This window comes from Girardinichthys multiradiatus, chromosome Y (assembly GCF_021462225.1).
Source record: "Girardinichthys multiradiatus isolate DD_20200921_A chromosome Y, DD_fGirMul_XY1, whole genome shotgun sequence".
Classification (NCBI taxonomy): Eukaryota; Metazoa; Chordata; class Actinopteri; order Cyprinodontiformes; family Goodeidae; genus Girardinichthys; species Girardinichthys multiradiatus.
In genome coordinates this window covers 36,272,366-36,298,082 of record NC_061818.1, presented here as the reverse complement: position 1 = coordinate 36,298,082, position 25,717 = coordinate 36,272,366, and the positions used below count along the sequence as shown (strand labels likewise).

The 25,717-nt window shown below is 40.0% G+C and overlaps 1 protein-coding gene across 1 annotated transcript in view; it reads right to left on the bottom strand.

Moving 5' to 3' along the window:
• The window catches only part of LOC124863921 (excitatory amino acid transporter 2-like), a 33,261-nt gene extending 13,066 nt beyond the window's left edge, over window positions 1-20,195 (bottom strand). The window contains exons 1-6 of the mRNA XM_047358482.1: window positions 20,097-20,195; window positions 7,634-7,792; window positions 6,690-6,842; window positions 3,603-3,856; window positions 2,206-2,311; window positions 1,983-2,109 (exon numbers count right to left, since the gene is read on the bottom strand). Of these exons, the coding sequence (XP_047214438.1) occupies window positions 1,983-2,109; window positions 2,206-2,311; window positions 3,603-3,856; window positions 6,690-6,842; window positions 7,634-7,787 (794 nt within the window). The 5' untranslated portion in view covers window positions 7,788-7,792; window positions 20,097-20,195. The remainder of the gene's footprint in view (window positions 1-1,982; window positions 2,110-2,205; window positions 2,312-3,602; window positions 3,857-6,689; window positions 6,843-7,633; window positions 7,793-20,096) is intronic.
• Between the last annotated feature and the right edge of the window lie 5,522 nt (window positions 20,196-25,717).

The following is a 25,717-nucleotide window of genomic DNA, read 5'->3' as shown; positions in this document are numbered from 1 at the left end:
TCTCAGGTGTGCTGGGTGACAGGTGCGACTGATCTGCTGATTGCATTGGAGGAGTATTTAACCAGGAGGCTGCCAGCACTTCGATGCCAGAGTGTTTGCCTTCAGTGGTAACAAACTCAGTCACTTCTAAGCTAGGCTTCGTTCTTTGTCTCTAAGCTGACATTGTTTATGTTCCTTCGCAGGCAAAAACCTGAACCTTCTGATCATTCTTTTTTGAACTTTGACTCCGGTTCCAGAAGTTTCTGGACGATCAAGATTACCTATGTTTGGTGGATTTCGTTTGGATTTCGTTTCCAAGTACCAAGCTGGCAGCTTCCTGTTGTCCTCCGTCTTCTGAACTAAAGGCAGAAGCGTACCCTGTCCACCCTCCAACGCAAGTACCTGAACATTGAAATAACACCTGAACTCACCAGAACTCACTCTACAGCTCAAGTAAACCATCTGGATTTCTCCGCTTCGCACACCTGGGTCTCGACTCCCTCTACCCCTGGCGACCTGACTACACTCACCTAGTAAGCCGTTCTACTATTAACATAATTACTTCTCGTTTATTCCTCAAGATTATAGTTCTTGTTTTCACCAGTTCTCCTTCCCCTCTTTCCATGCAGTTGGCGATTCCAACGTTCACGTTCCAGTATCACTTTGTAAATGAAACACCTTTTACTAATTCAGTTCTGAGGTTTCTTCTGTTTGTGTGTCAGATCTATCTTGAACAAAATGACACACCCAGCTGGAAACTCATTTCTCAAAGGAACGAGATCCTAGAAATTCACAAGTTCATAGAAAATGCAAAATTACAACTTGAATATTGAATGTAGTGTTTAGTGACAGCTAAAGACCAATTTGGTTCTTTGGAAGCAAATTCTCCCTGTGCAATAATACTCCCAAAAAGAATCCTGCAAAAGCCCACCACAATTCTTTGAACATGTGGTTAAAAACATGTTTTACCTGTAAACAAATGATCTGCAGGTAAAAAAAAGTTTCTCAGATCAGCTAATTTTTCACCCAGTGGAGCATTTCTTCCACCGGACGACATGACACATACTTGGATCTCTGGTTGCATGCTTTGCAGCACAGTTGTTCCCATTCATAAATTCAGACTGTTCTTTTGGGAGATCCGATTTAAACCAAATCTGGCCTTTAAGCCCGCCCCCCTTGCAGGTCCAATCACAACAGCGGCCTGCTCTTCCAGGTCAGCTGTGCTGAAATCCGAGGCATTCTCCGACAGTTTGACTGGATGGATGTGCTCCGTGTATGATGCATGTTTTCTATATACACAGGACTCTGTGTTTGGCTCGCCTCCGTAAGGGCCTGACTATGTTTACACTGAGTGAGTGATGCAAACAGGACACAATTCCTTTGGTGTCCAGCTGCACATGTAAACTGTCTAGGAGAGCTGTGAGACAGGCTTCCTGGTGTTTCTCATCCAACTATCCACTCCTACTCACTACTCCCCCTTTCCTTTCCCATCCTTCCTCTGTGCCACTCCACTGTCTATTCCTGCATGACTTGTCCAGAGTCCTGCAAAGCCTCAACTCGTGCTCTCTGCTCTGAAGTCATGCTTTCACACGCATCTCTCCACAACTCCTCTGCTTCTTCTATTCTCTGTTGCCAAGCTGCTCCTCTGCCTGTTTGTGGATCCATTTAATTTTGGAGATTCTCCACCCCAACTCCCCTAGGAGCCCACTACATCACTCCTGCTACTCCCCAGCATACCACAGACTCCAGCATGTCCCCAGGAGACCCTAACCCCTTCCATCTGTCTGTGTCCTTCACCAACACACTCTCTCCCTCTTCCTCCTGCTTCGTTTCCTTTTCGGTCCTCAGCGTCCAGACTTGCTGCATGTTCCCACAATTTGTCTCTTGTAAACATTTGTCACTGCTGCTGACCTTCTGTGTGGTATCTCCATAACCTCAGAGTAATGCAGCCGTTGGTCACCGAGAGCAAAAACAGAAACTCATGCCTGTAAACAGATACTGACCACATGATCATGGAAACCATCGTCATGATGATTTCATTGAGGATGTTGAAGAAGTCGCACATGATTCTCCCACGCTCACCCATCCTGCCCATACAGATCCCGAAGGTGATGAAGAAGCCAATCAAGCCTTGAAGAACAAATAGTGGAGTTAGTTTACTGCAAAAATAAACACAAACAGATGCATGCAGACCAAACGTGTTGCTTACATGAGCTATGAACTCACCAAGAACATTCATGCCCCATTTGTATTCCAGTTTTTTCCTGTTCTCCACTATGGGCTCAGTTTGGTTTGGTGCTGTGACCACCACCTGTTTCAAAACCGTCTGCACCTACAAGAGGATCTCAACTGGTCAGTGGTTTGGGAAAATATTTTACCATGTCTACAGCTGGAGAATAAACTTTAATTTGTGTTTAAAGAGAAGGTAAATTGAGAACAAGAGCTTCTAACATAAAAGACAACAAAGATGCATAAAAGAGTCAAAAAGGCTAAAAGGGGAAGGAAAATTTCTTTCTACTTAAACATTCAGGCTTCTTATGACTAATGAATCCCTGATGCTTACAAACAAAAGGAGCAGTAAAACTGAAATTTAAGGAGCGGTATAGGGGGGAAAAGGAAAGAAAAACCAGATGGATTACCATGGGACAAAAATAAATGAGTCTACAAGGTCAGATTTGGCAGCATTTACCACCAGATTCCTCACTGAGGTGAATGTAGATGTAGCATAGCAGATAAAAAGATGGCACTCACCCAGTTTAACAGAAAAACTACTGATCATTGACACAAAGACGCTTTATAGCAAAGAGAGACAACATGACTTGCATAAGCAACCTGTGCTTCACTTCACTGAGGTTTGCAGATGTTTGCTTCTGCACAGCTCTCTTAAGGTCACACCACAGCATTAAACGAGGTTCAGGTCTGGACTTTTCAGCTATTCTGTTGTATATCTGCTCCTGTGTTAGGGATCACTGTTCTGTTAATGACCCAGTTTGCACCAAGCTCATGTTTGTGCTCACTGTGTTTGACAGATGGTAGGAGGTGTGTGTGTGGTTTTCTTCAAACACGGTGCTGGTAATTATGGCCAAAGGTTTTTCCTTTGGTTTCATCTGTCCAAAGAACATTGTTCCAGAGTTTTTAGGGTTGATTCAGAAGCAGCTTTGTAAACCTTAGTTGTGTTGCCATATTTTTTGAAAGAGAAGAGTATTTCTATGTCTATTCTTGCTTATTCAGTCTTTTTCATATTCTCATGTCATCAACTTTAACATTTAACATGTTAACTAAGGCTGGTAGAGTCTGAGATAAGGCTCTTTCAACATTGCACAGTCTGACCTTGGGTTGAATTTGCAGAGAAGTCCACTTCTGGAAAGATTGTAATATGCCTTAAGTGTTTTCCACTTGTGAATAATCATTGGCTCTATAGAATAATGGACTTCAAATAACTTGAAAAAGATCTCTTAACCTTGACTCCAAAAAACGAAACATATATCTGATGAGGACCACTAACAACTTTGGAGTCTGTATGGAGGTGTTAATGAAGGAAAGGAATGCAGATGAAGAGCAGTTAAGGAAAAATAAATTAAATTAACCATAGCAAATAAATACAAACAGTTCATGTTGAGTACCTGTTGGAAGCAGGCCTGCACCAGGTTCTCAGGAAAGAGGTTTCTGATCAGGTCGAGGAAAGCGTCCAGGCTGCTGACCTCTTGGTTTTTTGTGGCTGTGGACCTCGTGCTGCCTCTCAGTTTGGGGTTCCCCGGGTGGATTCCCAGTACCAGGATGACTCCCAGGATGGCTGCGATCACAGTGGTGGACATGTAGTACACCATGGCTCTGCTTCCCATTCTTCCACTGGAGCGAGCGTCAAGACCAGCGAGACCTGAAGGACACATCCAATAGATTTGAAATTATTTAGCACAATTCTTTTTTATATGGTTTTATTCCAAAAGAGCTTGTCAGTCAGTCAGTCATTTTCTATACCGCTTCTTCCATAGTGGGTCGCAGGGAAGCTGGTGCCTATCTCCAGCAGTGTATGGGCGACAGGCGGGGTACACCCTGGACAAGTCCCCAGTCCATCACAGGGCAACACACAAACAACCACACACTCATTCACACACCTAAGGGCAGTTTAGAGAGAGAGACCAATTAACCTAACAGGCATGTCTTTGGACTGTGGTAGGAAGCCGGAGTACCCGGAGAGAACCCACGCATGCACGGGTAGAACATGCAAACTCCATGCAGAACGAATGTCGAACCCAGGACCTTCTTGCTGCAAGGCAACAGTGCATGCAATTAGTAATAGTGACTGGTATTGTACACAAAAGACATATTGTTTGGAGATACTACAGAGACACAGAAAGCCACTTCATAGTTAATTACACTCTATCACGCAACTGGGCATAGAAATATTTGATATCTAAAATGGCTGTCCCATATTTGATTATTAAAGAAGAATTACGAAGCTGTCTGTCACATGTATCATGAATTTGGCTAGCAAATCCATCAATCATTGGTTGTAGGTCCCCAGTTGTTGCTCCTTCAGCCGATCAGAAGTGTTTGTTAAGAGCTAGAAGAGCTCACAAAGGAGAGAGACTTTAAAAATAGTACTGTATCTCACAAACAAACATCACGAGTTGAAACATGACTTAAAATCCACATTTGGATTGTTTTAGAAGAAAGGTCTACAAAGAGTTGCTGATTTAAATTTTCCAAAGTTGGCAACCCTTGGAATAAACAAACCACTTTTTAGAGGTTTAAATTTAGCTATGCCTTTGTCTGCTGTGCTTTCTTGTTAAAAAAGGTTGACTAAGCCTTTCTCATCCTCCACACTGAAGATGTGCTGTTAGCTTCTGGTGCAAATGAGCTGTTTTGTCAAGGTATAGTTCATGTAAAGAAACCTGGATTCTTAAGTGACCAATTAGACCAATAAACTTGAATATCAGCTCATTTCAGGTCACCCACCAAACAGTCGATGCAGTCTTACCTTATCCTCACCCCACCCTCACAGTAGTGATGTAGTAGCAACATGGAGACCCCCACCCAACCTTAAAACTAACACTCAGGAACTCCATGTTTATGAAACAATTGTCCTGCTTAGTTATAAGAACAAAAAGGTAAGAAGTAGTGCCATGTTTTTATTTCTTTCTTTCTCCAAGTTATGTCATTTTTTTATAGAAATAGTAAAGTTTAAAAACATACAGCTTATCTTGCCTGGGCGGGTGATGGGGGTAAATTTAGCTGTGTGTTTTATTGTAATACAGAAGTACAGAGATGTGAAAAAGTATTTGCCACTTCACATAGTCCTTCGGTTTTTGCCTTGTTGTCCCATTTAACGGCTTCAGATCATGCAACTCTTAATATCAAAGATAACTGGAGCAAATACAAAGAGTTGTTTTCAAAAGAGCCTTTCTTTTATTTCTCAGAAAAAAGCAATTTAAGGTCCTATGTGAAAGGTTTATTGAACCAATTAATTGGTTGTGCCACCCTTGATGGCATAACTCGCAGCTAGTGTTTTACATCGCAGTAGAGGAATTATGGGCCTGTGGATTCTTTTTCATTTAGCCATGTTATAAGGTTTTCAAGGTCATGCCACAGACTCTTTGTTGGATTTAAGTCTTTGATTAGGCCACTTCAAAACCTTCATTTTGGGTTTTTTGAGCAACTGAGGTAGACTTGTGGAACCTAGTGCACTTAAGTTTAAGGTCACAAACTGAAGGCCGCACGTTGTCCTACAAGGTTTTCTGCTGCGGAGCTGAATGCATGGTTCTACCAATTATAGCAATTTGTTCAGGTCAGAATATTATCGACAAAAATCTTTCCCAAAGGTCTTGGGCATCATCATGTCTTGCCATAGATGTGTTTGTTTTTTGCTTAACAGTGGTTTTTATGGAGGAACTCTCCCACTGGTCTCATTTGGGCCAGTTTATTTCCTATTTTTGAATCATGAACACTGACATTACCTGAGGTAATTCTTCCAGTATTTGTGGATAATTTCTCGCACTGCAGTTCGCTGTAGTACCGAAGCCTTAGAAATTGCTTTATAATAATAATTTACACTTTATTGATCTCACAATGGAGAAATTGTCTTCCACATTTAACCCATCCCTCCTGAGCAATGGGCCCGGGGCTAATGGTCTTGCTCAGGGACCCAGAGTGGCAGGCTGTGGGACTTGAACCAGGGTACTTGTGGCCTCTACAGGACGCAAATGCCCTGCTCTCTAACTTCTAGGCCACCACTCCCCGATAACCTTTAACCCTTTCTAAACTGACAGATGTCAATGACTTTATTTCTCATATATTCTTGAGTGTCTTTAGATCGGGACATGATGAGTTGCTTTATTAGATCTTTTAGCCTACTTCAAGTTGCCAGACATGTTCTGTTTAAGAGAGTTCTTGATACTATAGGTCTATCAGTGATCAGGCATGAGTGAAATTTGACTCAGCTTTCCTATTTTTAGATAGGGCCAGGCTGGTTTGGGTAGCTTTTTTCCCTTAAAAATGTTAATTATTTGAAAACTGCATTTTGTATTTACTCAGGTTATCTGTCTTTGATATTAAAACCTGTTTGGTGATCCAAAACTTAAGTGTATGCGTTTACATCTAAAGCAAGATTTGTAAGAAAGTTCTCATAATCCATCTGCTTCTGATTTAAAATAAAATATCAAACCCGAATCTTTTAACCGACTGTTTATTGCTTCAGTAAACAGGCTCACCTGTGATAAGGCTGGAGATGATTAGAGGCAGGATGAGCATCTTCAACATCCTCATGAGGATTTCCCCTGGAAAGGAAACCATGGTGAGGGCTGCAGCGTCTTTCACCATCATGTAGCGCAACAGCATCCCAAACACTGCTCCCATGACAACACCTGAGGAGGAGATAATTGCAACACTCGTTACTAATTTTTTGGTTTATATCCCAAATACAAAATTATTTTAAAAGAAATAACACTTTTCCAAAGTTAGGGCTGACATGAATGTTGAAGGTTCCTAAAAACACATTCCAGTGAATAAATGGCCAAGACACAAGTGTGTCTCGACCATTTAAATACACCATTTGGTTTCAACAGATGTCCTTTGAGAAAATTATGTCTGTTTTCATTTGTTCAAGTAAGAGTGGAAACCCTCCTCACAAGTCAAAACGTAGGAATAAACACAATTTCAACACCTGTTTAGATGAAGTCGAAAACAATTCCAGATTTTCCATGTAGTTTACAGCCTCAGAGTGGACTCGTTGGCCAGTTGTTTTATGTCTAAGATGTAAGTAATCACTGACTGATGAGAGTCATCTACTGTAATGTAAACAGCTTCATATCTCAGTTTAAATCTTGATGACAAATTACAGACAAAAAAATAACACACTTCTCAACTTTGCATAGACTTTTTTTGTACAAGAATGCAGCTATGGCGAAACATACGAAAGTGTTTACAAAAGCATAATAAGGACAACAACAAGCCGACAAAGACTTGTGGGAAAATGATCATGGAGTGTGTACATCTTGATTCACGTTAAGCAACATTTCCTGCAAAACTAGATTAAAAGGAAAAAACAATAAACTTGCCATTTGGGGGTTTGGGACGTAAAAGCTGAGACGTGTTTCCTGCACAATAACACAGTAAAACGTTTGGGAACAGCCTGAACTTTAATGTTCATGCCTACCAAGAACAGTGAGTCCCAGGAGCAGGTTGTGGGTATTACGGCTGCAGTGGCCAGCATCTTTAAATGCAAGCTCAGTATTGTCATCTCCAGTGGTTTCCTCCTTCTGCTTTCCCCTCTTTGTGTTGGACAAGTTGGCTGTCGGCTGGTTTGTCATCCTGCCTGTGAAGAGATTAAAAGAGCTGGGTTTGCTTTTCTGTGGTTCCATGCTTCACAAAGCTCTTCAGACTTGAGTCTCATTGTATGTTGCATCAGCGTGTGTTATGTACTAAAAATGTTATACATTTTATAATTTTTAAGATGGAGTTGCATAGCACAGTCCGGTACTTACAGGGTACCCCAGTAGTACCCACTGGAGGCCTTTAAGGGCAGCTATCAGTATACTTACCGAACTTATATGTTACCTAAGGGTTTACACAGTGGCCCAGTAGGTAGCATTGTTGCCTTGCAGCAAAAAGGTCCTGCGTTTGAATCCTAGCCTGGGGTCTTTCAGATTGGTTTGTTTATGTTTTCCCATTTTTACTCCTTTTGGGGTGCTCCAGCTTCCTTTCACAGTCCAAACAATTGAATGTTTGGTTAATTGGTCTCTCTAAATTGCCCCTATTCATAAATGTGTGTTCATGATTGTTTGTCCTGTGTCTTTGTTTGGCCCTGTGATGCACTGACAAGCTGTCCTGAATGTATAGGAGGGCATAGAAAATGCATGGGTGGATTTACTGCGGGGCAACCTACAGGGATCAGGCTGCATTGGGAAGTAACCTGTTACACTGTACTAACAGTGTACTTACAGGCTATCTGAGGGGTAACTGCAGTGTACCTACGCTGGTCCCTGAAGAGCACTTAGAGAGGATTTTGTACAGGGTACCCATCTGGTATCTCATGTTTACCAAGGGAGATTAACAGTTACCTATGGAATAACTTCCAGAATCCATATGAGAACTGAGCTTTTTTAGGTTTTAGCTTGTTACCAAGTAGAGTGGAACCTGTGAATACACATTTAATTCATTTATGAACATAACTTGTATCTTGAAAATTTGTATTTAGTTCCCCACTGAAAATAAAGAACATTAAAATGTTTTTTTGCAGTTAAAAAGAAATCTGCTAACTTCCTTCTACCAGTGCTTCATAATGTTAGGACAAGCCAGATAAGATTCTCAACAAAGCAGAATAAATCAGTTGGCTACCTGGCGCTTTGGCTTGCGGACCTGCCAACGACATCCTGCACATTAGTGTATGGAGGAAAATTTGTAATTTGGACGTTCCTGCACAGTTTCTATGTGGAAAAAAAATCACATTGGATTCATTCGTGTTTAGAGTTTCCACTGAACTTACTGTGTACTCGAAAAGTAATCACAAAAGGTACCAAAATGGTACTTGGAGTACATGCTACATGCAAGGTATTTATATGGTACAAGGAGAGGAGTTACAGTTATCTATACATTTACTTACAGGGTAACTAAAGGGTATTTCAGGGTAACGGCATGGTATTTATTTGGTATCAAGGTTTTTACAGGTGCCTACAGGGTTCAGGTTTCATAAGTCATATGGTACCTAAACTGGGTACCACATAAGTAAGAGTCTGTTTTTTTGATTTGCCATCAAACTTTCCTATTTGGCTAGTTCATTTTTGAATGAGAAGAACAAGAAGGAGCACCTAGAGATGCAGAGCATGAAAGTGTGGTGTATTGTTTAGGTTCCTGAGGGTGGTTAACATGCATGACTGTGGGTAACTCAAAAAAAATCATTAGCTAAACAGAACCTGAACAACAACTCCAAAGATGTAATCTGTTTATTGTCATTTTAAGTGGGAAACGCAGAAACCTCCAGAAGCTTCATACAGCATGGTATGGAGATGCTAAGGAAGGTTTTTAACTCATGACTGTAGTTAGGATGACTGTCCGCCATGATCAAACTATTTTTAGGCCCACTTGACAAAACTACTTTGAATCTATTTCTTGCAATCAAAATGCTTGGAGCAGTTAAGATAATTCATAGTGACAATTAGCAACACTCAGCATGCAGTTTACACTTTACAAAGGCATCCTCACCTGCCCATCCTGCACACTTTCTAACATACAGTCAATATAAGTAGATAATAGTTGGTGTGGGGACCAACTGGGGACCAACCGTACTGATTTGTAGTATTTTAGGTTATATTTTGGGTTTGTTAGATGTTTTTTGTGCTTTTTTTTGCATTTAGCTTTCTAGTTTATCCATGTGTTCTTTATACCTTTATACTTTGAGTTATTCTTGTTAGTAATCTTTACGTATTCCCAGTATCTTTGTTAAGTTTTGTCATGGTTTTGCTTTCATTCTCTCACACTGCGTCTTTTAACAGCGTTATGTTTTTTCCACCTGCTTCATGCCAATCAGTCTCACTGTTTTCACCTGTGCTGTGCTCTATATTTACTCTCCTGTTTTGTTTACTCCTCATTGGAGAATACTCCTTGCTCATGCCATGCCCACTCATCTCTTTGCCTGCTTCAGATTATTTCATCCCTGGATTTTTAGATTTTTATTATATTTTCAACTCAGCTACCTGCCTGCCTGTTCTTGCGTCCTACTTCATGAAATCTCTGACAGCAACATTCGATATTAAGTTTCAAGAATTTGCTTCTGCAACTGCTGCATTAAGAAAAATTAGCTATTTACCATTTAATTCTGCAAGTTATACAAGTTACTTTAAAAAAACAAAAAAACAATAGAGCTGTCTCGATAAATAAAGTGGTACGCTTAAACTTTTACTTTCATCTAGTAAAACGTCATGCAAAACCTCAACTCCTTGTGGCTTGTTTTGGCAGCATCTGAAGCTATTGCAGACCACAAACGGTATCTAGATGCCTGACTCCTCTTACAAGTGTCTTACTGGTAAGTGTGTGGCAGACATGTATTGTTGTAGGGTAGCTAACATCAGATGAGACGTGTAAGGTCTAAGAAGATCCATCATTCCACTGTCTTCCACTTTTCTGATGTGGTGTAACAAGGGTAGATGATAAATTATTGTACCGACCATTCAAAGTGCTTTAACAATTAATGTAAATTATATATCAGAGATCTGATTCTTCCATATGTTCCCAAAGGAGCACTTTGTCCCATGACTGCAGATTCACTGGTTGTTCCTAGATTTTCATAGAGTAGAATGGGAGGCAGATCTCTTAATTATCACTTTGGAACTAGCTCTTAACTTTGGTTTGTAAGGCAGAAACCCTGTCTACTTTCAAAACTAGGCTTGAAACTTTCCCTTTTGACAAAGTTTATAGTTAGAATGGTTTAGGTTATCCAGAGCTATCTCTGTAGGTATGCTTCTATAGGCGGCTGCAGGAGGACATAATGACCACCTTTCGGCACTCTGCTACTTTAGCGGAGTACTTAGGCATTGTTTGCAGTTATTACCGCCATTAACCTTACTTTCTCTCTCTGTTTTCCTCTTCATAGAAGCTGCACCTAACCTGATGTTCTTTTTAGCTGTGACACCTTCCTGATGGCTGAATAACTGCTGATAACAACTGTCTTTCTGTGTTTAACAATCTATCTCTTCTAGAAAAAGCAAATTAAGGAGCTAAAACTGCGACTAACAGTGTTATTTATTCTGTTTTTCATAGTATAAATTTTACTACTGGCTTAGAGTTTATATATTTAGCTGTGTTTCTTTCCTCGATGAAGCCTCTAAAATAACTACTGCTGCCAATTACTCTACTTTTTCTTCAGCATAGAAAGTACTACTTGTGAGTCTGTATCTTTGTGTTTATGCTCTGTCTTCTTAAAGTCTCCAGTTGGTCATGGCTGAGCCAGGTTCTGGTTCTGCTGGAAGTTTCTTCCTGTTAAAGGAGAGTTTTCCTTTCCGCTGTTGCTACATGTATGCTCAGTATAGCTTTGTTTAAACTTGTGCTTTAGGCCCACAGTGTTCAAAATGGTGGGTCTACACTTGGTTTTTTTGAGGGGTAAAGGCATTCTCGCTACAGAAAATCTGCAAATAATTAGAGTTAAAAAGCACACTGCAAGCAACATAAACCAGAACTTCAAGGGAAAAAAAATAAATGCTTTCTTCTGAAAGTTGTTTGCATCAAAGAAACTATTTATTTAGTAGAGGACTATGTGAGCTCTATGTGACAAACCTGAGTATGCAGGAGTATTATCCACCATGCAAGTATTAGATAATAACCAAAACTGCTAGCCAAGGTAAAAGGAAAAAACAATTAACTGTTTGTGCATTTCTCAAGAAAATGTTCAATTTCCAACCATCAAAGGGTCAAAGAGACGATAATGCTATATGGGTTTAAAAATGTACCAAATTACACTACCCTGGAATATTAAACGAATATAGAAATTTGATTCATCATAGCTCTAATGTGATATCTTGTAAGATAACTAAAACTATGTTTAAGGATTGAACAAGTAGGCCCACGTTTAATCCTTGAGGGACACTCACCTACCACTTTATCTGGTACACCTGTGCAGCTGCTTGCTAACATAAATAGAGAACGAGCAATAACAGGTCAGCAACTAAATGCGTTTAGGCATCTAGACATGGTCAAGAGGAACCAAGCATCAGAATGGAGAAGAAATGGGCTTTAGGTAACTTTGAAGCGGAATGTTTGTTGGTGCCGGATGAGCTGGTCCGAATATTTTGGAATGCACCAATCTACTGGGATTTCCACCCAGAGCTATCCCCAGGGCTTATAAAAACGAGAATCCTTTCTAGTCAGATGAGTTCCAGTGTCAGCTGCCACATTAGGATGGTAGGGTCAGAAGTTGGTGTAAACAAACTAAAAACAGCTCAGGTTGGAAGTGGTGTCATGATGGTGTGGGAGATATTTTAAGGCACACTTTGAGCCAGTTAGTACCAACAGAGCATTGTTCAGACACCACAGTCTTCCTGAGTATGTTGCTTATCATGCCCATCCCTTTATAAACACAGTGTAAAAATCTTCAGATGGTTTCTTCCAGAAGGACATGCATGCCGACATCGACCAAAATCTTTAAGAAATGTTCATCACACCTAGTTGAAAATATACCACATAGCATTAAGACATTTCTGAAGGAAAAACAGGGTACAACCCAGTAAATGAAAGTTGTACCTAAACATGTGGAAAAGAAAAACACTGAAAAAGTTATTGATTGGCTAAATCAATTGATCAATAATTATAATTTGCCATTTTTCTGCTGGGTGACTTTGATCAGTGTGTCAAAAAAGTCTGTTGTTTTTTTTTTCCTGATCATTAAACAAAAAAATCAAGACATAAAAACTCCAACTTTTACAGCCTGTAAATGCATCCATGAACATAGTGTTTCATGCACCATCTTTTCAGTTTAAAGAAACAGATGAAGGTTAGATTCATATCCCTTCATTTTCTGTTGAATGCAAAACTATTAACTCTATCTTGCAAAACAGGTTTTTGTAACATGGTGAATGTTTGGTACATTAAATTGCAGAAATAAAAGAAAGTATACACAAATTATTTTGAATGTGTCATTGTCTTTACACAGAATCTGACAAAACTGGATATAGGTGGTTTGGGTAAAAATACAAAAACTGCCGCCTCTCTACCTGCAATACATCTGAAATAAAAATACTTCTTACAAACACTTTGTTGTACTTGCAATAAAAATGTATACATCGTTTAAGAGCTCAATTCTTTAATAGAAACCTGAAAACTAATATCTGTCTCTTGAGCTTTGCCTTCCAAGAATAACCCGTTTTTGTGTTATTAAAAATAAGGCAAAATAACACAGTAAGCTAAAAAAAAAGTCTAAAACCTGAGCATATCTTTACAACAAGACCCAAAATTTACCAGCTGTTAGCATCAATGTAGAGAAACACATCTGTGGAGTGGGGTTACCATGCCAAATGCTTGTCCAAAGTATTCAAAATCAGCCATGATTCACAATCCATCATCATAGTGAATGACCTTAATCAAGAAGAGCAACAGAAAGGCCACCTACTCTTTTATCTCAGCACCTCGCGTGCCTGTCGAAGCACTGATCTGAAATGATGTATTTTAGTGGCGGCGATTGTCCTGCCAAGTTTCAGTCGAAAGAGATCTGTAATCCTGAATGGAGTTATGAGGACAGGAGGGGGAGGGAGGGCTCCCACTGTTGTAGTCGTTGCAAATCCTCTTTTCAATCTTTACATCATTCTTAGTATGAACACTGTTTGGTGATGTCAGTCGGCCACATGGTCATATTTACACAAATCTGAGGTTATGAGAGAGGAAAGGGGCCATTAGGAAGAAAATCATGTAGCAACAAGGTACAGTGACTTATGAAAGTGTTCGGCCCCCTTGAACTTTTCAACCTTTTGTCACATTTCAGGCTTCAAACATAAAGATATAAAATTCAAATTTTTTGTGAAGAATCAACAACAAGTGGGACACAATCGTGAAGTGGAATGAAATTTATTGGATGTGTCAAACTTTTTTAACAAATTAAAAACTGAAAAGTGTGGCATGCAATATTATTTGGCCCCTTTACTTTCAGTGCAGCAAACTCACTCCAGACGTTCAGTGAGGATCTCTGAATGATCCAATCTTGTCCCAAATGACTGATGATGATAAATAGAATCCACCTGTGTGTAATCAAGTCTCTGTATAAATGCACCTGCTCCGTGATAGTCTCAGGGTTCTGTTCAAAGCACAGAGAGCATCATGAAGACCAAGGAACACACCAGGCAGGTCAGAGATACTGTTGTGGAGAAGTTTAAAGCCAGATTTGGATACAAAAAGATTTCCCAAGCTTTAAACATCCCAAGGAGCACTGTGCAAGCAATCATATTGAAATGGAAGGAGTATCAGACCACTGCAAATCTACCAAGACCCGGCCGTCCCTCTAAACTTTCATCTCGAACAAGGAGAAGACTGATCAGAGATGCAGCCAAGAGGCCCATGATCACTCTGGATGAACTGCAGAGATCTACTGCTGAGGTGAGAGAGTCTGTCCATAGGACAACAATCAGTCGTATACTGCACAAATCTGGCCTTTATGGAAGAGTAGCAAGAAGGAAGCCATTTCTCAAAGATATCCATAAATTTTTTTTTCATTTGTTAAAAAAGTTTGACACATCCAATAAATTTCATTCCACTTCACGATTGTGTCCCACTTGTTGTTGATTCTTCACAAAAAATTTTTATTTTATATCTTTATGTTTGAAGCCTGAAATGTGGCAAAAGGTTGACCAGTTCAAGGGGGCTGAGTACTTTCGCAAGGCGCTGTAGTTAGAGCCGGATGGATTTGACTAGGCGGATAAAAACTAAAACTACAAAGGCAATGAAGACAGAATTAAAGCTGTTCTCCTTAAGTTGGGATAAGTGTTTTATAAGTGATTATAAGTGTTATTCTCAACTGCAAAATTGTGATGCTGTTACATAAACAGGGCAGATAGATGAAACAAAATCTTGTCAACAGGGCTTATAATAAGAAGTCTAAGGTGCAAATGTGTCAAAATTCCTCTTTCTGCATCAGGTAATCTAATGTAAAAAAAAAAAACGATCTAATCAAGGAATCAACTCATCTTATTGGCTCTCAGCTCTGTTTTACTTCTTAAGTTTCTAAAGTCTTGCCTGAAAAGTCAGAATTTAGACGACATCCAGGACAGAATGCATGATATATTGCATTACATCTTAAGATCCCTAATAACACACAGCAATTCAATTCACTAGGTTCAGGTCAAGCAGCTTAACGCAAATCCTGGATTTTCTCCAAAACATGACAGGTATTGTCACTCGGCCGATTAGGCTAGAGACCAGGAGGGTTTTTTGCTTTGAAGGAAGAAAATTTGGATTCCTTGCAAAAACTTTGGAAATACATAGTGTTGAAAGCTATGGAAAGAGGGTATGAACAGAAGCACTCCAGAATAAGGTCAGCTACATCTCATTGGTAGGTGTAAATCCAACCACAACACAGAAAAAAAGCCGTATGAAATTTAAAAGTAGATAAACAAGGATCATCAGCATGAACATGGCAGGAAATAAGACGGTATGTGATAAATGACCTTTCATGACCACCTAAGAAATCTATATTCCTCAGGCAGGTCTTTTTCATGATGTTCTACCTGTAGAAACAGGCTGTTAATGTAAATGAGCTAAACTTGCACAGAGAAAATTATAAGAATCAAATTTCAGTGTCTTGTCTGGTGAGGTAAAACCAGTGGAAGATTTCATATGACCAATTTATTATTCGTTCTTTAAAACAGGTAAATATGACCAGACCTAAAAGAGCTATTTAAACTTGCACCTTTACAGGACTGTAGTGAACAATATACCTCAGGTTTGACCTTTTAACCTCATTAAACTGCTTTTTACAAATCATGTGTCTCTCAGGTTTAAGAACAACAACCTACAAGCTGATGGCATCTCATATCTGCAAATTAGGAAGGTTTTCATAAACTTGAAGACTTGTGCTTAAAAGAGTGTGGTCTGGGTTCTTATCATCAGGACTCCTCCAGAAGATCCTTTGGCAGTTGAGCTTTGAGACTCATAGACAGAAACATAACCACAACCAGTATCGAGTTTTGCCCTAAGTCATCACGAAACCTGAGAAACATTTTGGATTTGGTTCCAGTAAATATTTTTATTTGCATTATATGCTTTGCTACATTTGCCTGAACTTTGTTTAGAATTCCTGCAAGATTTTGTTTGTTTTTCACCCACCTCTAAAATGCCTTCAGACTCCCTTAGTAACTGTCTTTAAACACAACATCCGATTTCAAATTAAAAACAAAGAGCCACTGGACATCCCAAAGCCAGTCCTGGGAGTGAGAAGTACTGCTTATCTTTTTTAGGAGTGACTTTCAGGAAAGACAGAACCACACTTAAAACCAAAAGATGACGATCCCTCTGGCTGAGAGATGTACTGAGAAATCTGATCGGTTCCAATAAGGTAAACTGCCTCATTTGACCCACAGTCTGCACCCTTTATTTGCTTATTTCCCGTTCTATCCATTGTGTTCTGGTGTTGGAAGCTGATGGGTCAAAGCATGGTTCTGAAACTTCAAATACCTCACTGCTCAAATTTAACAACAGGTAACAGAACCCAGATTAAGGCCACATGTTCTGATCATTCAATTTCATCTTCATAAAACTTGTGCTTTTAGCTTTTCACTAGTAGCAGTAGTATTTGTTTGAAATAGTTTTGCTTAATTATAAATTTATTATTAATGGTGGTCATTATTAGGGATTGATGTGTAATAATTTTAGAGATGCTGAATAAATCTTAATCTGACAAAATTACAGATGAATTTCTGAATGTATCCTTTGATGACTGATTGGATTCAAACCAATCAGTTGTATTGATGTCCGTTTTTTAACCGCTTCTAAAATGCTGCTGGTTGAACATAAAACAAATAAAATAAAATAAACGAACCTCTCTGTTTAAATATATTACGGCTAGAGTTACAAAACGAGGTGCCTGGAAGTGCAGATTCTCTGTAAATGTCTGAATAGTTCGGGAGACATCTGCATTCATGTGTGTTCCTAACTACGGGCGTGTACGAGTGTCTGTGGGTCTCAGAGGATTATTTTCCAGCAGTTGATTGTTTGTTGCGAGCTTTGCAAAAGGGATCGAGAGGTAATCCTCGCCCCGCCCCTCTGAAAAAACTCGTTTAACAGAGCGAGAGGAAAACGGTGGCTGCAGCTCTGCAATGCTGTGCAGCAACTCTCTGCAAGTCAGACAAGATAGGACTGCAAGGACAATTTGTACATGTCAATTTGTAAGTGTCAGTGTAAATAAATCACCCAGATATGATTAAATTTAGGATTTTTCTTACTTAAAGAGGTAGTATGTATAAATTAATCCTGTGTTCTTTGACCGCGTAATCAGATTATGAATCGTTATATATAACATTGAATAAACATATTAGATCTTTTCACAACAAACACATTTTAATCAGTGAAAAAGCTGAAAAAACACAAAAGTCAGCCTTTAAGGTAGGGTAAGATAAGGTAACTTTATTTATATAGTGCCTTTCAGCAACGAGACACTCAAAGCGCTGTACATACAATTACAATACAATCACAAAGCAAATAAACACAGATACAGACACAGAAAAACAAATCAAATGATAAAATCAAACAACAGAGGTAATTAGAAAAAGTAAAATAAAATAAAGAGAATAGAATGATGGACAAGATAATGAAAGGAAAATTGCACTGAAAATTGGACTTAAGCAACCAAAAGACAAAAATATATATTCAGATTACATCAAACATGTGAAAATTTTGCAGATGCCTACAATTTAGAAAATCGTCTGGAATGCAAATCTTATTGGTAGTCAGATTAGTTTAAAACCTAACCAACCCTTCAGTTAAAGACGAGATCTGTTGTTACCAAACATCCACAGTTTAAAGCAAAGCACCCTCTAATTACCTCTACATATGCACAACTGTCTTCGCACATGTCTAGCATGTGTCTTCACCTTGACGCTTTAACTGGTTGGTGTTGGGGTCGGGTGGGGGGGCTTAAATGCTGCATATTAACTCTGTCATAGATTGTCACTGTCAATCAGATCAGGCTCAGTTGGGTCCCTCTGCACCTTTTTGAACCCCTTGTGGGGTAAATTAGAGTTTACTGACCCTGTGCATATCTAGGATTATTTAAAATGGATTCAGATCTAATTTAGCAGATTTCCCTTGAGGAACGCATTGTGCATGGAGGAGTTACCCCTACATTCCAAACACTTGCATGTTATGTTAACCAGTAATTCTGAAACAGATGAAGGCGTGAAACTGAGATTTTTGTAGGTGGGTGATGGAGCGCTGACATACCCCAGAATGTACGATGCCTGTCAGTTAGTAACGGCTCCAGCCCGACTCCCTGCAGGTCAAACTTATTTAGTTAATGGTTTCAGAAGAGCGGACTTGTGTTTGTTGATAATGATTGCAAGCTTTAAGATTACTATCATGGTTTGAATGGCCCTGCTGCAGATTACTCTTCAGATGTTTGGTTAAATGTTCAGAAAACAGCTCAAGGATGCTTTGGCATGTGGACCCGAAAAACCTCTAACTTCTGACTGGAGGACACACCTAGGTCCTCGCTAAAACCTGGGGGGTGAAGGAACCCAAAATTGCACTTGTAAAAAGTGTCAAAGAAGCCAGCACCCATAAAAGAGACGAATTGCAAGGGAAAAATTCTTGGAGCGCAGACATATTTCAAATTCCCTGGTATATCAGATTAATTGTCAAACACATGAAAAAAATCCTGAAAATGCAATGGAAACAACCAACTAATTCATTTGATACGTAAATGGCAAATGAAATGTGAGACTGAACCTTAAAACTTTCATTTTACTCATTTTACCGCTTAACATTTTCCTGTTATTCTTTTATTTCTCATCTTTTATTGTAATGTTTCCATTGCCTATGTTTACAGTAATGCATTGTGAAACACCTGTGTCTGAATGGAGCTAAATAAATAAACTAGCCTCGCCTTGAAGCTCAAAATACCTGTCAGGAATTTTTCTTTTAAATTTACCATTCAGAGGTGAAGACCTGCCCTTTCTGGGTGTATGTGATTTCAACGTGATCCATTCTGTTAGGATCATGAGACTTTTCCCTGTTCTGCTGCTGTAACTTCAGTATTCAATTCAATTCAATTCAATTCTATTCTATTCTATTCTATATAATTCTTACCTTGTGCAACCAAAAATAATATGGTTTATTTACTTTGTTTACTTTGTATCTTATGTTAATAAGTGGGTCATCTAAGCTTTGATGTAATGTTTGGACAATTAAAAATAACATGTGAGGGAGTCACCTTCAGGTACCTCCAGGAAAAGGACTCTGAGTTTGGATTGGATGCTGCTGTGTGATGGAGACAAAATACTTGCATGTGCATGATTGTGTTTGTGAACACATGTCAAGTTCACACACACACACACACACACACACACACACACACACACACACACACACACACACACACACACACACACACACACAGCCCTCCCCTCTTCTGTGGGATGATAATCTCAGTGTATTAATCTGTTGTTTGAACTCCTTAAGCACAGACTGTCTATCACATCTGCTCTCTTCACCCTTGTAAAGCTTTGCTATTAATAAACTCCCTCATTCCCTCATTTTCTCTGTTTGATCTGTCGCCACAGTTCTCCCCAGTCCACCAAAACTGAATTTCACACAGCTTATTCCCTCCATGAAGTAAATCCACCTTTTCCTTTGGCCAGAAGACTTTTTGGAAACTAATTATTCCTCCATGAAACTCTCTAAGCCTCTTATTTAGGTACAATACTCATAAGATTTTAGAGGTTCCACATGTTTGCAACAATCACTTTCTACAATGTTAGCACAAAACTATTGCAGATGACATCTCTAAAGCATTAACAATCCATTTCCTCTAGAGATAAAAGCCAATAACGACAAATGGCATTGAAATAACTGTTCAAGAGCATAGAGTGTATTGTATATTTTTGAGACAGAAAGAGGAGAGAAACTGTTAGAAATTAGACAAGCAGGCTTACCTGTGGCGTGTCACTGTCTCCCATCCAACAAGAGCGAGGCATCGGGAGTGACCCTGAGCAGAGAAATGTGGCGATAAAGAGAGGACAGGAGGCAAAGTCACAGTCTTTGCGTCATCTGAGAAAATGTGCAGATTAATACAACAGCTTGTTGCTCCCAGCCCACCACCCCTCCCTCCTTTTCTTTCAGTTTTGTCGACTCACTTCTTTTCCATCATTGCTTGTTTCATATCTTACAAATAATCTTGGTTACAGAGAAAAGCCGATGATCACTTCTTGCCAATTAGGTCAAAATAAATTTTAAATGGCTTAAAAAGTTGTTATCAGTATCCTCCCTGCCACAAGGAGGAGCTATGACTCCTATTGAAATATGTACAGCATCTTGTAAGGTGCACTGAGACAGATACCAGTGTCAGTCATGAGGCCTCGAAGGGCTCGGAGGCCCCAGGGCGAAGCTGGTGTGTGCTGAACATACATGGTTCTTGCATTTTCCTCTAACCATGACACTGCACTAATACGCAGAGTTAGAAATAAACCAATGAAGAGGCAGAGGAGTTTCAGGTTTTTGCACAGAGACGCTGTCCATAAAGACAGCAGGTCTACAGTGTCTTCACAACATTTTTACAGCAGAGCTAGGAGTGATTTACGAGTGTAATGTCTCAACTGTCAAATGAGATGTTTTATAACTACGTGACATTATGAAACCAGCTTGCTTACTTGCTGCTGTGGCAGATACAGGTATCTATGTTTAAAAAACATGTATTTATAATAGCGGGACTTAGAAAAGCATTTCCCAAAACACTGCTGTGTGATTTGAGCCTCCCTAATGCCAGAGCTTGTCATCACTGGTTGCTGAGCTCATTCTAATTTTAGAAAAGAAGACTGACAACCCATTTGCCAAATATTTAGGCCAGTAATATATACAGAACATCAAGAATCCTATTTATTTTCAAAGAAACCTTTTTCTTTAAGAGCGCCTTACTTAGAAAAGGCCAAAGGAAGAAATCTAAACATGACAAACCTCTGAAAGCAAGGAAAAACAGGATGAAACCCTGAGGGCAAGGAAAGAAGCAGGTGTCTCATCAACCCTGGCCCCAAAATCCAAAATGGCTGCCCTGTGTTCAGAACACAGTGATATCTACAGTAAAAATCTGTTTATTTGCACCTTATGAACTCTTCCTTGCAGGCTACACAGTGGAGCAACACTGTTGCCTTACAGCATAAAGGTCCTGGGTTCAAATCCCAGCCTGGGGTCTTCCTACATGTTCAAATAATAGCACTGGGTGTTTTTAAAAATATATTCTGTTTTACTAATTATGTTTCTCTTTTTTGAGTTTGCTGTTTTGGGGTGTAGGCCTCTTCCTGTCGAGGCAAGAGGATAAGGGCTGAGGAATCTGAAATGACAGTGCCAGGTCACCAAAATCAACCATGTATCTTTCAGCGAGGGTTGTTCTAGTTTTATTTAGGTCATTTTTTGTTTAGTTTGTACGGATGTCTAGTTTTGTTCCCCCTTTTGTGGTTTTGGCCAAACCATCCCATGAGTTACCCTCAGGTGTCTTTAGTTGTGTGTACTTTTGTTTATCTTTTTTTTTTATTAAGTCACCTTTTTTTTAATAAGATAGATTAGTTGACCATTTTTATGGGTCCACTAATTTTAGTATTTTTTTTTAACCTATATTGTTTTCTGTATCCTTATTCCTTATATGTGTCCTTATGCTTTACTGCTCAGCTCTTTACAACTAGCCCTCAAGTGTGAGTGAGTGCATGTATTGTTTGTTCTGTGTGTCTTTGTGCTGCCCTAAGATGGTCAGACATCTTGCCATGAGTGTACCCCACCTCTCACCCAATGACAGCTGGATATGAGCACCAGCCGCCCCTTGACCCTCCACTGATTAGCGAATATAGACTGTGGAGGAACAGACGGACGGACGGATGGATACGTGTTCAGCAACATAAACAGACATAAAACCTTTTATTTGTGAACAGTGTTTTAATACCCTTAATGGTGATGACGCTATATATCCAATAAGCACCTCACATGTTCTCCTCCCCTAACAAATGAGGAGCTTCGGGAAAATTTCTTTGAAACCATAAAAAATCTAAACTAAATTAATCACAACTGCGTTTACCTTCCCAATGTTTGTTTCATACGTCTGTTTCTAGCTTTAATGCTCCAAATGGAATTAACGGTCATTTAAAGTAGCTAGTGGCAGATAAAGATCTTTTCATCAGATCAATAATACTACAAATAAAAGTGAAGTGGAGAATATTTAAAGAACCTCTCAGTAGGAACAGCTGCCTCTGTTGCAACCTGGACATGGGAATAGAATCAACCTTAAATTAACCATGTTTGTAACTTGCATGTTGTTGTCCACTCTGCATTGACGTGACTTTCTAGTAGGCAGTGGTTGAAGGGGGACAGTAAGACGCAGAATTTACATCTGGGTTAAACAAATAAAAAAAAAAAGAGATCAGTTATTAAAATAAGCTCCACACACATTAAACCAAACTACGATCAAAGAGCCGTAAATCCCAGCTCTATGAATTACACCTTTCCGTGGGATGTAAAAATGAGAAGACATTTTCATCTTTTTTATGATTACTATTTATAGAAAAAATTCTGCTGAAATTGCTCTAACATCCGATGAACTGGGCCAGAGCTTCAGGGATAAAATTGAAAAGTTTACTGATGTTATGTTGATGCAATAACACATCTTGAAAACTAAGTTTCAGAGACAAAGATTCAGAGTTCAAACATTACCGCTGTGCACACATCCTGCATCTCACTCGGTCCCACAGGGTTGACAGATGGAGAGGGGCAAAATGGCTTGGACAACAGGGCCGGTCCCTCCTTTGTGGAAGTAGGTACTCTGTAAGTCAATCCTCTACTAATTGCAAGAGCAGTTCAAACACAAAGTCTGCCACTGAAATCCAATCCTGCGGGTGTTGTACGGTGAGTAAAGTTTACAAAGTGTAACATTTTAACCCACCATGGCAAGAAAAAGGGACAAAAACGTGGCTTATGGACCAGGAGGTGAGGGCACACAGGAGCAGATGAGTTCAAAAAATGCAGAAAGACACAGGAAGGTGTGGAGCGTGCCGGCGGCATGGAAGACGTAACTGTAAATAGACCATTCAGTATTTAGGCTGCAGCAAATCTGCGGGGAGTGAATGGAAGTGCAGCCGCTGTAGGTGGACCAAGGCCTGTAACAGGACACCAAGAACAGATAAGGAGATGGGAAGGAGTGATTGAAAGGTAATGTAGTGAGAGAAAAAGAAAGGTGCTGTAAGAGGAGAGGCAACAGTGCTGCAGATGATGTAAACAAGACGTGCAGGATTGTGTGCACATTCTGTCTAAAGCCATTTTATAAACTGCACATCGCATGTCACCGGAAATCTAAGCAGGCAGACCTGGAATGGGACAGCACTGCAACCTGTTTCTAATTAGACATAAAACAGAATAACCTAATTCCTCCAGTCCCCCTAACGAGGGCTGTGCAGCTCCAATGCTGAGATTCCCTCTCTCTTTCGAAGGTGAACATTCCATACGCTAATTTCAGTTTCATGCAGGAAAGACATGTAGGCACATGTGTTGTTTGTTTGTCAGAGCGGCGGTGTGTCAGCATGGCTACGTATAATTCCTTCAGCGAGTGTTGCATGTTGTCTGGCCTTGCATTTACTGAGCAGTGAAATTTTATTTCAGGTTGGGTTTTCTGCACATATCCTACACCTGTGCCAAACCTCTCCATGTCATACCAAGCCATGCGGGCTGACAGCAGTGAGGAGGTGAAGCAGTCATCAGAGAAGAAGACCCCCCCAGCCTCACCTTTGACCTTTTACCCTCTTGCCACCAGGGCTGGCGACTGGGGCATTTCCAGGAGGCTCTGCCTAATTGGGTCAGATTGCGCGGAGAGCAGCATTACGCCTGAAATTGGAAACACATGCAGCTATACCTTAGTGTGCATGCGGTAATGGTGGCAGCTTTCACTGGAGAGAAGATTTTTGAAGGTGGAAAAGGTGGATGAAGTGGACCTTTGTGAATCTGGAGTGTGAGGTTGGGGATAATAAAAAGGATTGAAAAGGAAAACAAATCAGGCGAAGAGAGGGAAAGAAGAAAGAGAACTGACGGTGGAAGAAGAGACGATAAACATCTGACTCTTGATGAAGATCCATAACCGAGGTCCAACTCGTTGGCTCAGTTTTGGACAGGCGGACTGTTCAGCCTTACAACACAGCTCTGCTATTTGCAATAATTGCCATAATAGCAGCCTTCCAATTATGCTCAGATCCGAGTTTCAAATGAAAGAAGATGTCCAGTGCAAAAGAAATAATCTGATGGCTGATGGCAGTATGTGTGGGAAAGATTTCATCAGAGGGGCCTATGGGCGCAAAAGTGACATCTGGAAACTTCCAAATGCTTGTGGGTGTGTTTTCTCATGGAGAAATGAAAGGCATTTAAAGACGGTCCAAAAGCTGATCAATAGGGTTGCTCGGGTGAAGTCAGTCTTTTGACAACATAATACGGAAAAATGATTGCTAAACCAATTATCTGTTAAAGTTTTTACATTTTACAGTTTTTACAATCGACTTGTTTTTACCAGGTTCCAAAAATTATTTTAATCAAAATCCGGTTTGGAAAAGCGGTGCGTTTGAAAAACTAAATACAGGCAGGAGAAAGGCAGAAACAAACATATATGTGAGCTTTTTGAACAATATCCTTCGGTCAGATGAGACTACAGTAAAGATGTTTGACCAGATTTACCAGCACCATGTTTGAACATCTTACTAAAAACACACTTTACCAGTTGTCAAGCAAAGTGATGGAAGGGGTATCATCTGGGTTTGTTTTGTTGTTTTTATGGCCATTTGGAGGCCAGGCCTTGTCTTTATGGATGTGCGTTTCAGACCGACCAGCACTCCTATCCACGACTTTCTCATGCTTTTTGTGTCTCCCGCTCAGACTTTCACTCAGATATTCCCAGAGGTGGAAATGTCTAAGTACGTGTGGGACAAGTTGAGACATGGAAGAAGATAAGGTATGGGTGGAGGGCTGCAAGGATTTCAAGCAACTGACGGTAAACGCCGAGAGGTAGGAATACCGAGAGGGAGGCACCAGGGAGTGGGTGCGTGTGTGCTTGTATGTTTGTGTTTGTGGTCCAACAAGCTTGCAAAGGATTCTTAGAAAAGCGACTGAGGTACTGCTACTGTATGGATAAGACAGAGAGAGAGAGTGTGTGTATTTGCGTAATAAGACAGTAAGTGTGTGTATATCAACAGTTCCTCCAATTTGAGTGCACTCACAGTGTTAAACGTCTCCATCTGTGAGTGAAAACTGCACTTTAGTCGGTCTCTCTACACAGAATGACCCGTTTTAGTGGCTTGAAATCCCTCTTTTCATGGACCCCCCCACCCCGTCTCTTTCTGCGTCTCCTCTCTGGTCCCTATCTCTCCCATCCCTAAACTCTTTCATGAGCAGTCTCTCAGGGGCAGGGTGGTAACACAATCCCGCACTCTTTTGTCTCTATTCTTCTCCTTATCCTTTCATCTTTTTAAACATTCAAGGGAAAGGGGTTCGGTGAGACAGAAACCACCAATTGGTAAAGGAAAGAAAGAGATAGCATGTG